A 16,664-nucleotide genomic window follows, 5' to 3' on the forward strand; every position below is an offset into this window, starting at 1 on the left:
TGTAAGGCAAGGACTACCAGTAGTGTCATTCTAGAACTATTCACAAACAAGGCTGCTGAATTTATTTATTTATTTATGAGACTTATATACCGCTTTAAGTGCAAGCACTCTCTAAGCGGTGTACACCAGTAACCAATCTATAAATATATTTACATTGCCCCCAACAATCTGGGTCCTCATTTTACCTACCTCGGAAGGATGGAAGGCTGAGTCAACCTTGAGCCGGTGAGATTTGAACGGCTGACCTGCTGAACACAGTCAACTAAAGTGGCTTGCAGTACTGCACCCTAACTGCTGCGCCACCTCGGAATTAAGCTACTTGCAACTATTGCCCTTTGAACTTACATGGGAATTAGTAGTGGTGGGTAGATGCACATCAGACAGTGACTTCCCATCTGGAAATTCTCCTGCTAGGATGGACAGAGATACAGAATGGATGCCCCAGAATGTGTTAATGCCGTGTTTTTCTGCACGGTGGAAAAGGCTGCACTAAATGATCTTCGTAACTCCTTTGAACTCCATTTGGACAGTATGAGGCAATGGTTGCAAGTATTTTAATTCAATGGTCTTATTTGTGAATAAATTTAGGATTGAACTGTATTAGCAACCATGTTATCCAGCAATATGCACATACACACACAGAGGGGTGGGACAGGTTGGCCAGTGTGCGTGCACCCTCACTTGCGCTAGCACCATGGCTGCAGGGTGCAAAAATGGGCCACTGCTGTGTCACGGGGTGCAGAAACGGGCCCCCTCCGCGCGGCACAAAAATGGGGCACCACTGTGCCACAAAAATGGCTGCTGCCACACCGTGGAACACAGAAAGAAGACGCTGCGGGTTATGGCTAATATCACGCAGGTGCTAGCCCTGCCCCATTTGCGGTACACGTGTGCTTGTGGTCCCGTGTGCATGGATGCACGCATGTAAAATGCTTCTCCCTCCCTTTTCCTCCGGTCCAACAACGACAAAGGGTGGTGGCCTCTGATTTATAGTACAATGGTTGCATCCTGGAGTCATGTGATCGTCGTTTGAAACCTTTCCAGCCAGCTTCCAACAAGTAAAAACAATGGAGGAAGCTGGATTTGCTTTAACGATTGTACGATTCACAACTGCAGTGATTTACTTAACAACTGTGGCAAAAACAGGTTGTAAAACCAGACCTGACTCATTTAACAGCCTCTTTCCTTAGCAATAGAAATTCTGATCCCAATTGTAAATCAAGGACGGCCTGTAATTGGAAGCAAGCTATTTACACTTCTAGCACAAACAATAAATTCACCATCACAGACTCTTTGTGTCTTAGACAAGAAATGATGTTCTGTGATTGTTAAGCAAGAGACATGGTTTGAGGTCGCATACACATTGTATAATGACCCAAGAACATTGTATCCCAACATTTGGTACTATGGAACTCAGCCTGGAAATGCTTCAGCCCAGGAACAGTTCTCACTGCATTGTAATTTGGGTTGCTCTTTGCACTGATGAGCAGAAATCTTTGTCTTCAAAAGCAATTAACTGTGAGAGGGACCTTGGAGTCCTAGTGGACAATTGCCTAATTATGAGCCAGCAGTGTGCTGCAGCTGCCAAAAAAGCCAACTTTTTAAGCTGCATTAACAGAGGGATAGAATCAAGATCCTGTGAAGTATTAGTACCGCTTTATAAATCTTTAGTAAGACCACACTTGGAATACTGCATCCAGTTTTGGTCACATTACAAAAAGATGTTGAGACTTTGGAAAAAGTGCAGAGAAGAGCAACTGAGATGATTAAAGGCCTGGAGACTAAAACACATGAAGAATAGCTGCAAGATTTGGGTTCGGCTAGTCTAGAGAAAAGAAGGACTAGGGGTGACATGATAGCAGCATTCCAGTATTTGAGGGTCTGCCACATAGAGGAGGGGTTCAAATTATTTTCCAATGCACCAGAAGGCAAGACAAGAAACAATGGATGGAAACTAACCAAGGAGAGAAGCAACCTAGAATGGAAACTTCCTAACAGTAAGAGCAATTAACTAGTGTAGGGGTTCTCATCCTTTTCTATACCCTGCACCTGTAGAATGCTTCTGATATATTCTCGCACTCCTTACAAAAGTTCGAAATAATGAATTATGCATATACACTATAATTTTGGAACTTCTAAACCCAAGTTTTCGCACCCCCTCCAATATCGTCTTGCACTCCCAGCTGGGAACTCCTGAACTAGTGGAACAGCTTGCTTTCAGTCTTCATCTCTGGAGGTTTTTAAGAAGAGACTGGACAGCCACTTGTCTGAAATGGTATAGGGTCTCCTGCATGAGCAGGGGGTTGGATTAGATGACCTCCAAGATCTGTTTCAGCTCTATTCTGATTAATATAGATAACTAAACTCTCAGAAGTCTCTTAAACAAGGGGAAAGGATCTTGGCAACACAGGTTTTGCCTCTACCACAAGGGTGCAGCAGAGAGCAGGAGGGCCAAGTTATGCTATTAACCCTTTGCTCATTGAGGGCTATGCTCTCTGAAGGTTTCCTTTCTCTGATGTAATGCAGTGACAGATGACAGAAATTGTACTTCAGCCATCTTGGGGTAGGCATAGAATCCCCACCCAGATTGCAGCCGAAATCTAGATGCTAAGGACAGAAAGAAGGGGAGCCAAATGATCTAAAATGTAAATATTTCAGTGAAAATTGGGCTCCTGTAGTTTTGTTTTGCAATCAGCCAGAATGTGCTACATTTCCAATCTGAAAAAATCAGTTTTGCCATATTTTATTTTTAAGTGCCAAACAAATAATTCAGGTTGTGATTCGACATTGGTTGACCTCACTGAAACACAGATTTAGTCATCTCTTGATTTTCTGCTCCTTAATTAATACCAGCTTCCCGGGTGGGTTAGACTTTAATCCCGGCCCACCATATGAGTCTCCTTTGGTCTGTCGATCCGAAAGAGGAACTCAGCAAGCACAAAATACCCCAGATATTCTACAGTCTCTGGCGTTGTGTCCATATGGTAGTGGCCTCCTTCGCCGTGGTGGCTGAAACAGTGGGTGTGCTCCACACGCAGGTCAAAACCCTGGGAAAAAGTCAAGAACCCATAAATTCCTGCCTCTAGGGAAGGCCCCAAGCAGCAAACATTTCCTTTCAGTTCAGGTACATCACATACAACGCTGTGTTATTTTGGCAGTCCTCGTTTAGCAACTGTCTCATTTAACTACTGTTCAGTTATGACAATAATTAAAAAGTAAATTTCTGACAAGTTTCACAAGCAAGGGAAAACTGAAATAAGATCATAAGTATAATCCTGGCTTCACAATAACTGCTTTACTTAATGACCAAGTTGCCACTCAATTGTTGTTAGTTGCAAAATCGTGTCCGACCCATCGCGACCCCATGGACAACATTCCTCCAGGCTTTCCTATCTTCTACCATCTTCTGGAGTCTCTTTAAGCTCACGCCTACTGCTTCAGTGACTCCATCCAGCCACCTCATTCTCTGTCGTCCCCTTCTTCTATTGCCCTCCGTCTTTCCCAGCATTAGGCTCTTCTCCAGTGAGTCCTTCCTTCTCATTAGGTGGCCAAGTACTTGAGTTTCAACTTCAGGATCTGGCCTTCTAAAGAGCAGTCAGGGTTGATCTCCTCTAGGACTGACCGGTTGGATCGCCTTGCAGTCCAGGGGACTCGCAGGAATCTTCTCCAGCACCATAGTTCAAAGGCCTCAATTCTTTGGCGCTCAGCCTTGCTTATACCACTCAATAGTGGTAGCTAAATGAGGACTACTTGTGTATTTTGGGTGAGATACATGACATATCTCACCCAAAATGTATGCTGCATTTATACCAATACAGGTATAAATAACTGAAGATGGAGAATTTACATAATACCCCTTCCTATTTTTGTCACCTGTGGACTGAGAGACTGACCCATGATCACCCAGTCAGCTTTCATGCCGGATGTGGGACTAGAACTCATAGCCTCCTGGTTTCTAGGCCAGCACCTTAACCACTACCAGGGGTAGGCAACCTTGGCTCTTTTATGACTCGTGGACTTCAACTCCCAGAATTCCTGAGCCAGCATGGCTCAGCTTGGAAACCTCTCATTCTCTCTTCAGTATGGCTGGCTCAGGAATTCTGGGAGTTGAAGTCCACAAGTCATAAAAGAGCCAAGGTTGCCTACCCCAGCACTACATCAAACTAGTTTTCACTGTATCCTTTCCTAAGCCTTTGGTGCATGTTACAGAATTCAATGCCTGAGGAATTGATGATGATTTCAAATAGTGATCACTTTGCATCCAAGCCAGTATAATGTTGGGTTTTTCATTTGAGAAACATCAGTAGACCTGACTTACTGGATCTTGGGAAACGATTACAGGCTGGCAAATGAGTGGAGCTTTCATTTCAAAAAACTTCAGCCAATTGTTCACTTTCTCGTCAGTTTCCAGAGGGCAGGCAGAAAATTCAGAGGGCTGTAATTAAAAAAAAAAAAAGTGACTGCAATTGAATAAAGAAACAACACAGGAACTGAAGTCGTGAAGGTCTGTTTCTTCCCATATACAAACATGGCATGAGTTTTGCTTTGACACAATTCTGCATCTTTGATAGTATTTCAACTCCTTTTGAAATGTAAGCCAGAAAATTCTCCAGCCGCACGAACAACTTTCAACTGTCCATCAAAATTGGGACAAGAGTTAAGTAGCTCAATGACAGTTTTATTGGCTGTTTTGAATGTGAAAGTTTGCTAATCTACCTTTTTCCAAATATCAGCGAGAAAGACCCATATCTGAAATCTTGGGAAATTCCTGCCAATCAAGGGCTGTGTTCCTGTATCACATTTAATCATAATTTATGGAATTCATCCCATTGTTGGCTTTGCATAGTGACAAAAATAATGGACAAGATGAACCAGTAATCTTGCTTAATGGTTAAGTTTGCACAACATGCTTAAGTTCAATACTGAACTTTCTTTCTCTTTGCATAATACAATTGAACGAATAAAATAATATAATGAACTATGCATATAAATTAACTCTAAGTAGGTCCTACATATTGGGCTACAGAGAAAACCAACTAAAGTTGAACTAACCAAATTTAGTATATTGTGCAAACAGTTAACTAATCTACTGTATCTGTGTCAATATGTAACTGGCCAACATACACAAGCTATTATGGCTTTGCATTGCTGGCCATGTTTGCGAGTTCCGTTCTTCATTAACCTAGACAATAGATAGTTAGCAATCACATTTTTAGTTTTAGCATTTTAGCTTTAGGTTTTTTTTCTTTTAGCTTTAACATGCTAACTTTAAAAGAGCAGAAATCAATAGCAGCTCCAATAGGTTAATGAATGTCTTACCTACTACAAACTGAAGCTCTAACCATAGTTTGTAACTCATGTTGATTATTTAGACCAGGGGTTCTCAACCTTGGCAACTTTAAGACTTGTAGACTTCAACTCCCAGAATTCCTCAGTCAGCAAAGCTGGCTGAGGAATTCTGGGAGTTGAAGTCCACAAATCTTAAAGTTGCCAAGGTTGAGAACCCCTGATTTAGACAATGTGTTAAATCCAAATCACCAGATTTATTACATGTGCATTTAAATGTGCCTCAGTTTGAAGTATCATTCTATGTCGTGCATTTCAACCACAAATGCCTGCCAGCTGGAATTACACAAGGGGATATTTGCTATTCAACCATTAGTGGTTTAGAACAGGGATCCTCAACCCCTGGTCCGTGGACCAGTACCGGGCCACGGCATGCCAGCAACTGGGCCGCACAAACAAGCAAAGCCCCATCCGCAGGATGCAGGAAACACACAAAACCATGCCCCCTCCAGTCTGCAGAAAAACCTCTCTCCCTGGAACCGGTCCCTGGTGCCCAAAAGGTTGAGGGCCTCTGGTTTAGAAGGACTTGCAAAAAAGACTATATGAATCAGTCCCTACAAAATCTAAGGCCAAGATGACATGAACGTTGCAAAGCTAAACAGACCTTCTTTGACTAGTACTTGAAAGATTACTTTGAAAGTTTATCTATACCACTATTAGCAGATAATAAAAAAATATATAGAACAGAATAGAGCTGGAAGATAAAGAGCTTGGAGGTCTTCTAGTCCAGCCCCCCATTCAAGCAGGAGAACCTATACCATCTCAGACAAGTGACTCTTCAGTCTCTTCTTAAAAACCTCCAGTGATGGAGCGCCCACGATTTCTGGTGGCAAGCTGTTCCACTGGTTGACTGTCCCCACTGTTAGAAACTTTCTCCTTAATTCCAGGTTGCTTCTCTCTTTGAACAGTTTCCAACCACTGTTTCTTGTCCTGCCCTCTGCTGCCTTGGAGAATATTTTGACCTCCTCTTCTTTGTGACAGCCTCTCAAATACTGGAATACTGCTATATATAATAAGACTCTTGAGAAAACCATGGATTTCCAAGAAAAGAAACAAATGGATCATTGAACAATCCAGAGTTTTCACTTGAAGCATAAATAATCAGGCTCAAATTATCATTGTTTGAAATTATGCAAAGACCTAATCTCTAGAGCACAGGTGTCAAACTTGCCACGTTACGTGACATGTCGCAATGTATCTGACTTTTTTTGCATTGCTGGAGATCGGGTGGGCGCGGCATCCGTATGATGCAACGGGCCCATGGGCCGGGAATTTAACACCCCTGTTCTAGAGAAAGCTCTAATGCCAGAAAAGTAGAAAGAAAGGGATGAACAGCAGAAAGGTAGATGGACTTAATTACAATGGTGGACCAGGTTATGGACACATTATCTTGGGAGAAGATGTCTGTGTAAACGCTAAGAATTGACACCTACTACTTGATAGCACACAATAAAAAAGCAAGTTTGCAAATATTTACAGAAATTTAGAGTTTACTCTTTTTCTTCTTGCTGTGTGACGTATATTTCCCAAAGAAAAATGGAAAAACTTCTTATAATCGACTTACCATAATATGAAGTTTTGCTTTTCCTTTCTGGATAATGAAAGTACCTCCCATCCCAACTGTTTTGTCACCATAGTGCTTATCCAAGGCTTTCCTTATGCAGGAAATGAAATTCTGCTCACCAATTCTCCTCTTTGCTCGGACTTCAATGACCTTTAAAAGAAGATATATTAATATTGTCATGTTAAGCAGAGAAAAGTCTGTAATGTAATGTGAGTTGAGAGTAATACACTTCTAGGATTTCACTATGACACACTTAATGCTCCTTACTTAAAACATTTTGTGTCCATAACAATTCTAATGTCAAAATCATTATTCCCACATTAAAAGTACAAGGCCAAGAGCCCATAGATTGAGTTATTCCTCTCAGAAAAAGTTGAGAAAGTTGATCTGGGAGAGTTAGTTTTTTATATTTCCCTTTTAATCTAGTTGTAAATAAAAGTAATGTTTGTGAATTCTTGGCATCCAATATGTTCCCTATCTTCATTTTTAATGTATTTTTTTTAAAAAAGCATCTAGGTCAGTGTTTCTCAACCTTGACAATTTTAAGGCATGTGGACTTCAACTCCCATAATTCCACAGCCAGCAATGCTGGCTGTGGAATTCTGGGAGTTGAAGTCCACATGCCTCAAAATTGTCAAGGTTGAGAAACACTGATCTAGGTGTTAAATAGTCTGATAGCATAGGATGGAATCTAGAACTTAAAAACTTATTTGGAAGTGTGTCCACTATTTAAAAAAGCAAAAAAACCCAACGTAAAAGACAAAACCTTAATGAGACTAAAAAGACAGGCAGGAACCAACCTTTCTTAAACTGTTCCTGGTCTTATGGAGTTGCACATCTGTTCTCTTACTGCAGCCAATTTGTGAACTGTTATCATCCAAGGGTTTACAAGGGCCAAATATATTGCCTTTCTTTTCATTACAGAAACATAGGTCAATTAAATGGGCAAAATTGTACTCAAAACTAAAATGACATTGGTAGTCTTACTACATGGGACCAGAGTCTTCTGCATCCAACAAAGAAAGTCAATAGGATGTGAAAAGAAGAAACTTACTTATAACATTTGTGGATTCATAAGGTATAGGGAAACGTTAAACAATGTCCATAGTGTTGTTCTGAGTAAAATATTGAATATAGCTGTGGAACACAGTTGTATGTATCTGGATATACTTATGTATATCATTATTGTATGCAGGGGGTCCTCATTTAACAACCAATTGCAAAGTTACAACAGTCACATGACTGCATTTTGAATGCTCAGTAAGCAGCCTGCCTTTATAATTGTCTGCAGCATCTCATAGTCCTGGCTGGGGTTTACATTTTTTGCTAGACTAATGTTGGACCATAAGAAAGGCTGAGCGCCAAACAATTGAGGCTTTTGAACCATGGTGCTGGAGAAGACTCCTGCGAGTCCCTTGGACTGCAAGGCGTTCAAACCGGTCAGTCCTAGAAGAGATCAACCCCGACTGCTCTTTAAAAGGCCAGATCCTGAAGTTGAAACTCAAGTACTTTGGCCACCTAATGAGAAGGAAGGACTCACTGGAGAAGAGCCTAATGCTGGGAAAGATTGAGGGCAATAGAAGAAGGGGACGACAGAGAATGAGGTGGCAAATGGAGTCACAGAAGCAGTAGGTGTCAGCTTAAATGGACTCCAGAAGATGGAGGACAGGAAGATTTGAAGGAACGTTCTCCATGGGGGTCACAATGGGTCGGACACGATTTTGCAACTAACAACAACAGAAGTGTTTACTTCTGGTTTCTGGCAAAAAAAAAAAAAATGCCCATTGCAAATATGGGTTTGCTTAAGAAACACTGCAAAAAAAAAAAAAAAAGTTGTAAAATCAGGTTGGTTATTTGATAACCCACTTAACAGCTGGCATAATTTGTGACTATAATTCTGGGCTCGATTATTGGTGTACATTGAGGACTAGCTGTTTAACACCAGAAATTCCATCGGTAATATGTGAGTATAGAAATTTGTGAATAAAATGAAGCAAAACAAAACAAAGCAAAGCATGTTCCCATGTAGAAGTTTGTTTGTTTGGGCTTGTTAGCTTTTTTTAATTTTGTGTCTTTTAATCGGGTTTTTGTCTTTTTGGTAGTCCTTGCCTGGATGTTTTGTTTGTAAAACGCCATTTTTAAAAGCTGACCGAGCCACATACCTTACCAGGAAGGCCTTCACTTGCATATAGGTTAGCCAGCAGCCCAAATTCACAATCATTATATAGGGAGCTGTATTTTTGGAGCAGACAGCTGCCATCCTCAGGGCTGATCTTGGCTAAGTAACTTCCATTGATTGCTGCCCTTTCTCCCTTTTCAGCTTGAACAATTGGGACAAACTAGACAGAAACAGATAAACATCTTCAAATAGATCAGCCCTCTCTGCCATCATTTCACAAGTATTAAACAAGCAGCACATTTTGTTTATAGCTTATTCCAACTGCAGAAAGTCAGCTACTTTGAAAATCATGGTTTGTTTGTTAACATATAGTATCAACCTACCCAATGATGGTTTATTCAGTAAATCCTTTAACACATACTATGGCTCAGAATGAGTTGGGGTTAAGGCCTCATCTTAAACACAGAGAAAGCCCAGAAAACAACAACAACAGAGGTGTTAAAAGTCTACTAAAATAGAGTAGATTTAAGCAAGATCTGAACCCAATTAAGTCAGGGGTCCCCAACCCCCAGGTCGCGGCCTGTTGGAACTGGGCTATGGAAACGGCGGGCAAACATGTGAAGCTTCGTGTGTGCATGCACGGTATCTAGGTTGCACATGCGAAACCATCCCCCCTCCCCCCGCCAGTCCTTGGAGCTAGAAAAGTTGGAGACCACTGGATTAAGTAAACCAAACTTTAAAGGGAGTTTTATAGCCTAATGGTGCAATCCTTGTAACAAAAATTAGAACAGAAATTGAGAGCAGTACCAAGATCAACTATGCTGGCTGGGGAATTCCGGAAGTTGAAATCCACAAGTCTTCACGTTGCCAAGATTGAACAGCCCTGCTTTAAAGTATACACGACTAAGGCTAATATTTTCCTACCAACTGTCTTACCTCAGCATTGCTTCCAACTACCCTGGAAGAAACAGCTCCAGCACCAAGAAAAAATGCTCCGGGTAACTGTATTTCTTTTGCTATTATGTTCAGGTCATAAACCTAAATGAGAAAAGAATGGTTACATTTACTCATCGGTTGTCCAGGGCAGTGCTTCTTAAAGAGGGTTCCTAGGCCTTCCCCAAGACGCTCTTAGGAGTCCACAAATTTAAAATGAATTGCCATCCTAGGCTGAAAAAGAATATAGCAGGGATCTTCCAACTTGGCCCTTTTATGACTTGTGGACTTCAACTCCCAGAATTCCTCCACCAGCGTGCCTAGCTGAAGAATTCTGGGAGTTGAAGTCCACAAGTCATAAAAGGGCCAAGTTGAAAGACCCCTGGAATACAGTATTAAAATCTCATCCAACAATCATGAGAAGTGGCAGTGACGTGCATCAATTTTAATTTTTAATATGGTAAATATAAACATAATCCATACAAACACAAGCTTTTTTGGAGTCCTCCATAATTGTTTTCAGCAGGAAGGGATCCACCATTTATGTTTTGGCCAAAAACCAGTATTTACTTCTGGTTTCCAGCCAAAAAAAAAAAAAAAATCTTATAGAAAACAATGGGTTCACTTACTAACCGCAGTGTTCACCTTATGTCCACCACAAAGAGATTGTAAAATCGGTCAAGGTCACATAGTGACCCACTTTATGACCATCATGACTTACGGCTGGAATTGCAAACTCAATTATGGTTGTAAGCCAAGGACTACCTGTAGTAATAAAGGAGAACATTTGTAGCTCAGGGTTGACATGAGGGCTCCTTGGTGCTCTCTGAGCTTGCTTGTTTTCTTGCAGACGTTTCATTACCCAAACTAGGTAACGTTATCAGTGCTAGGAGGAAGCAGGGGAAGAGAAGATGGAGGAGGAGAAGGAGAAGGAAGAGAAGGAAGGGGAAGAGAAGGAGGAGCAGGGGTCTTGGTGCTCTCTGAGGTTGTTTTCTAGCAGACGTTTCATTACCCAAACTATGTAACGTTATCAGTGTTAGATGGAAGCGGGGGAAGAGAAGATGGAGGAGGAGGAAGATAAGGAGGAGGAGGAGGAGGAGGAAGAGGAGGAGGAGGAAGAGAAGGAGGAGGAGGGGTCCTTGGTGCTCTCTGAGCTTGCTTTCTTGCAGACGTTTCATTACCCAAACTAGGTAACGTTATCAGTGCTAGGAGGAAGAAGGGGAAGAGAAGATGGAGGAGGAGGAGGAGGAGAAGGAGGAGGAAGAGAAGGAGGAGGAAGAGAAGGAGGAGGAGGAGAAGGAGGAGGAGGAGGAGAAGGAAGGAGGAGGGGTCCTTGGTGCTCTCTGAGCTTGTTTTCTTGCAAACATTTCATTACCCAAACGAGTAACATCAGTGCTATCCACAAAGTGATTAGTGCATCATCATTACTAGCACCGATGATGTTACCTAGTTTAGGTAATAAAACATCTGCAAGAAAACAAGCAAGCTCAGAGAGCACCAAGGACCCCTCTCTCTACCTGTAGTGTGAATTCAAATAATGCAACCATTTTGTGTGATTCATTAACTACTAACTGAGACTTATCTGCATTTTTAAAATTGTGGAATTAGGATCTGAACAAAATCTCTTTTAAAGGATTAAAAAAAGGTTACAAATTAACACAGGTGCAAAATGGACTACTAGGCTGACTTTACTGGGATCACTGCAATATTAGCAAAAATGATTTGATTCCATTCCAACCTCCCAAAATGGGAATTATTGTTTCTGGTCAAAACGGGAGGTTATTGGATGAATGACTAAATCTCAAAACCTTTGCATATGGGTGCAAAAGTGGGCCACATTTTATTTACCTTGTCTTTCTGAACAAGTGGTAAAAGATATGGAACACCTCCCACATCTGCTATTCTAGGCTTGCCACAAATACCTGTAAGAAGAAAAAAAAAAGGGGGCGAATTAATTTTTTTCCAGATTTTTTTTGACTAACCCAAAACAATATAAAGCAATCCGCGTTTAGTAGACCTCTAATCCAATTATTGTGGGTTTGTATTATGAACCAGGCAATAGTGGCTTGTATAACCAACTATAGCTAAAGCAAACCATCACTTAGCATAGCATCCTTCCAACCTACACAAGATCACAGGGAGACATGGTCAGCAACCCTGTGATGTAATGACAAAAGTGGGGCTGTTCTGTGAAATTTGAAGTCCTTCGAAAGTAGGAAAAAATAGGATTTTTGAAAGGAGCATTCAGTATTTTAAGGCATGTGACAAGGGCTCTTTAGGTTGCATAACCCAGTCTTGGCTTAAGCCAGTGGTTCTCAACCTTTTTAATGCCGCGACTCCCAACCGGTTGTAAGTCGAGGACTAAACCGGTCGTAAGTCGAGGACTACCCAACCGGTCGTAAGTCGGGGACTTTCCCTGCCTGGGAGCGCCACGCATGCGTGGTGCCACCCCCTGCGCCGGCCAAGGCGTAGCTGGCAAGCGGCAGAGACGGAGCAGGCCGACCACTGGCTGGGCCACCAGCTGGCCCAGTCCAAGGGAGGTAAGGCACCCGCCGGAAAAGGGGATAAAAAAGGCGGACACAAGGTGACCTCTGTGAAATGGTCGATCGACCCCAAATGGGGTCGCGACCCATAGGTTGAGAACCGCTGGCTTAAGCAAATTTACTCCATTCTTTAAAGAAAACCCATCCCTCCAAAAATAGTCCTGGCAATTTTGTCCCTGTCTACCTGGTGGCCCACATGTTACCAAGGTATTGCCAACATGTGTAATATTTTGTCACAGATAGCATGTGTTACCTTTAACAGGAAAACAGAAGGGTTCTTGAGTCATATCAGGACAATCCACTACAGAAGCCTGGACATCTGCAAAATTTTCTTTAAGTCCATTCTGTAGAACTGGAAAGAAAACAGATCATTTCAAAGAAAATGGAAGAATGGAACATGTTAAAGTTGACCACGCTAAAGGTCAGGGTGAAGCCATTCAGTTCAGTATTAATTCTTCCTGTTTTCTTGAAGCTCACTGTGTCTGTATATACTACCCACACCCTAAAACAAAGGCAAAAAGCCAGGGCAACAATTTAATATTAATTGAATGAATTACTGCCAATTCAAATTAAAGTAAAGTAAGGCACTGGATTTGTAAAACAAATGGATAGCCATCTGCATATACTTACAAAGATAGTCCTCACTTACTGCCTCATTCAGTTATAACAATGCTGAAAAAAAATAACGTTACAACCAATGCTCATATTTACAACTGTCACACGTTCCTCAAACATGTGATCACCATTAGTCAGTATGTGTTGTCCTGTGCCTGACTCATTTTTTATTTTTACCTCCTCACAAAGCAGAGATTGATTACAAGAGAGTAAGCACACAATGGGAAATACATATTGAAAGCAATGCACTAGCAACTGCAAGTGTGGTATGCAAATAACCTGGTATATTCCCCATTGTGTGGCTGCTTACTCTCTTGTAATCCCTTCCACTGCAATCTTTCTGCTGTGGTGGAGGATGCTGCTCTGCTTCCTCCTAGCCAGACCCAGTGAATGCCCTTTGGTAAACAAGGCTCTGTCACACTTGCTTCAGGCATCCTGGGGCTATGTCCTTGTTTAGCATCTGGATCCTGGATCACCAGCAGAAGACATCGAAGATCAGGTGGGACAGGGCACCAGCAGGGGTAGATGATGGCAGCAGAGTGCAAGGAGCCAAAAAGGCAGAAATGAGGGGTGCATTTAGCAAGTAGGTTTATATACCATTCCATAGTGTTTTACAGCCCTCTCTGAACAGTTTACAAATGTCAACATCTTGCCCCCAGCAATCTGGGTCCTCATTTACCAACCTAGGAAAGATGGAAAGCTGAGTCAATCTTGAGCCCTGTCAGGATCGAAGTCCAGGACGTGGACAGAATTAGCCTGCAATACTGCATTCTAACCACTGCTCCACCACCAGTGCTGTGGTTGTAAGTGCAGGCCAGTTGCCAAACACTCAAATTTTGATTATGTGACTGCAGAGGTGCTGCAACAGCCCATTAACTAACTATCATTTGCTCAGCACCAGTTGCTGAACAAATGGCTAAGCAAAGACTATCTGTAACTATATTTTACTGAAACAGCTACAGCGACAGACTCTTTGTGTTGATGGGAGTTTTCTTGAAACTCACCTTTCCTGGGGCTTAAGGAATGCTTCTGCCCTTGTTTCTATAATGACTTCCAAGTGTTCCCTTCAAAGACATCTCTACATGGGGGAAGAAAGCTTGCCTCCCTTTCAAACAAATACACACAATGTTCTATATCGGGCACTATATCCTGCTTTTCTAGCTGCTGCTGTTATACTGATTCTTCTCTCATAGCTTTTCTAACACAAAAGAAACATGCTTGCTTACCAACAGCCACTTCTTCCAGAGTAGGTGTGTGAAAAGCAAATTTTTCCACTCTAGCCATGTTTTATTCCAGGCAGCTAATCAGGCAGGTCAGCTCCTAAGAGATCAAAGTACACGAAGAACAGGTTACAGGTCTGTTAATGAACATACTGGTTTTGCGATTAAATCCAAGCTTTAACAGTACACATGTTCAGTCATTTCTGCGAGCGTTACATGTTTAAAAAGTCATGGGCCTATTGTGCTCTGCTGTCTGTTTCACTATTTCAGTCTTTCCTTCCATTGTTAATGTCGGTGTTCACATCTGCTCTTTTTGATTATTCAGAGGAAAAAAACAGATGATTCAACAAGCAATACAGTTGATGAATCAGCATCCGCAATATCACAACTACTTTGGACAGGAAAAAAGTATGTGTACAGTATAAGCCAGCAATTTCACTGTAGTGTAAAGGAATAAATCTAACTGAATATTTTTCTACAGATAATGTAAGTAAATCAAACATAGTACATGGCTGCAATACTGTTCTTACTTTAAGCCTGGATTCATAGATGGTTTGTTTGAACATAGACGTTAGTATTTTGTAAACTGATTTATGGTTTAAGGCAGTGTTTCTCAACCTTGACAATTTTAAGGCATGTGGACTTCAACTCCCAGAATTCCACAGCCAGCATTGCTGGCTGTGGAATTCTGGGAGTTGAAGTCCACATGCCTTAAAAGTGTCAAGGTTGAGAAACACTGGTTTAAGGCAATGTGTGAATGATGCAATGGTTTACTCAATAAACCAGGGGTGTCAAACTCGCTACGTCACGTGACATGTCGTGACATATCATTACTTTTTCCCCATTGACAGAGCTGAGGTGAGTGTGGTTTTATCATGACGCATCTGGCCCCTGGGTTGGCAGTTTGACACCCCTGCAATAAACCATAGTTAGTCATTCACACATAGTCTGTATCACTTAGAAACAAACTTCTCAATTGTTGACTGTTTACAGACATTAGATTTGATAAGTGTATTTGCTGGTTGCTTCAAATCAAACGTTAACAAAAAAAATGGATTTTTTTTCTTCACCAGCTGACATTATTTGGAAGTAAGCTCCAATTAACTACTGCCTAGGAACAACTTGAAGGATTTGGAATGTGTTAAGTTCTATAGAAAAAAAAGTGAAGGGAATTCATTTCGCAAGAAGAAATTAATTATAATGGCAGTTGAAACCACTAATCATGCAAATTGTCATTATCAGGGCTACATATTTCCCAAGGTTTTGAGAACAGCTTGTTTACAATATTAGCTCATTTCTCCAAGTATGAATTTATCAATTCCTCTTAAAGTTCAGTGATAAACTTATCACATTAAAAAGTATTATTTATCGTGCTAATGTTTTTCTAACACTTTACAAAACTTACATTCTACTTCCTAGAAAGTCTCCTGTGTATTATTTATACCAATCCAAATTGCCATCTCAGTCTTTTATAGTTTTCAGTTAACATTTTCATCAGGAGCATCTCAAGCCATTTAACATTTCCTAAGGCAGAAATTCTGAGAGGAGTAATAAAAATGCAACCTATTCAGAAGTGAGGTTTCAACGGTTGTGCCCGGGCTGGCTTTAGAACAGTAATTTTCAAACGTTGATAACTTGTGTGGACTTCATCTCCCAGAAGTCCCCAGTTTTGGAAAACACTGCTCTTCTAAAACACCCATTTTCTGAATTTACACCCTGGAACACAAAGTACTGTAACTACCCAGGTTGAACCTGCACAAGATGCCCCCTGCACAAGACTACCCAACCTTTTTCTTAGCATGTAAACCCCACCACCTATTTGCAACAGAGGTTTCTCCAAAGTAAAGTAGCCTCAAAGTTCGGCAAATTTGCCTGGAGTCCGATACAAGTTTTATTGCTCCTATAGAAGCTCCATTAAGTACAATAGGGATTACTCCCGTGTAAACACACCTTGCAGGTTCCGCGTTTTTCCTCTTTCCAAATGTGTTAAATCCCATCAGCCACAGCCAACAGCCAAAGATTGAGCTGGGACCACCACTTATGGAAGGTATTAAGTCGGAGCCTTAATTACTGCCTTAAACTAGTACTTCTCCCAATGCAAATCGTGCAAAGTACGCCCCTGGTTGCATTGGCTTTACTTACAGCACTAGAAGAAAGGCGCGCGCGCGCAGAACATATCCTCTACCCGGAGCAACTTCTCAAGGCTTAAGCTCGCAGCCTCTCCCAGAGCTTCTTTTGACCACTTTCAAAAGGGCGCGCCCGGCCTCACCCATTCTCCTTCCCGTTCTGTGACGTTAAATTTACGAAGACTCGCGAGATCAGAA

At 41.6% G+C, this 16,664-nt stretch overlaps 1 protein-coding gene across 2 annotated transcripts; it reads right to left on the reverse strand.

Annotated features, from left to right (window-relative positions):
* Positions 1 to 2,710: 2,710 nt before the first annotated feature.
* Positions 2,711 to 16,633, reverse strand: CUNH11orf54 (chromosome unknown C11orf54 homolog). 2 transcript variants are annotated; one of them, XM_039338121.1, is made up of 9 exons: positions 16,483 to 16,633; positions 14,347 to 14,440; positions 12,759 to 12,857; positions 11,811 to 11,884; positions 9,966 to 10,067; positions 9,073 to 9,249; positions 6,911 to 7,060; positions 4,319 to 4,435; positions 2,711 to 3,047 (listed from the first exon to the last, which is right to left on the reverse strand). In XM_039338121.1, the coding sequence occupies exons 2-9, from the start codon at positions 14,402 to 14,404 to the stop codon at positions 2,874 to 2,876; spliced, it is 951 nt and encodes a 316-aa protein (XP_039194055.1). In that variant the 5' UTR covers positions 14,405 to 14,440; positions 16,483 to 16,633; the 3' UTR covers positions 2,711 to 2,873. The 2 variants fall into 2 exon arrangements, with proteins under 2 accessions (XP_039194055.1, XP_039194054.1); XM_039338120.1 differs by lacking the exon at positions 16,483 to 16,633 and adding an exon at positions 16,291 to 16,476.
* Between the last annotated feature and the right edge of the window lie 31 nt (positions 16,634 to 16,664).

This window comes from Crotalus tigris, unplaced genomic scaffold, assembly GCF_016545835.1.
Source record: "Crotalus tigris isolate CLP2741 ecotype Arizona unplaced genomic scaffold, ASM1654583v1 scf7180000017691.523996, whole genome shotgun sequence".
Lineage (NCBI taxonomy): Eukaryota > Metazoa > Chordata > Lepidosauria > Squamata > Viperidae > Crotalus > Crotalus tigris.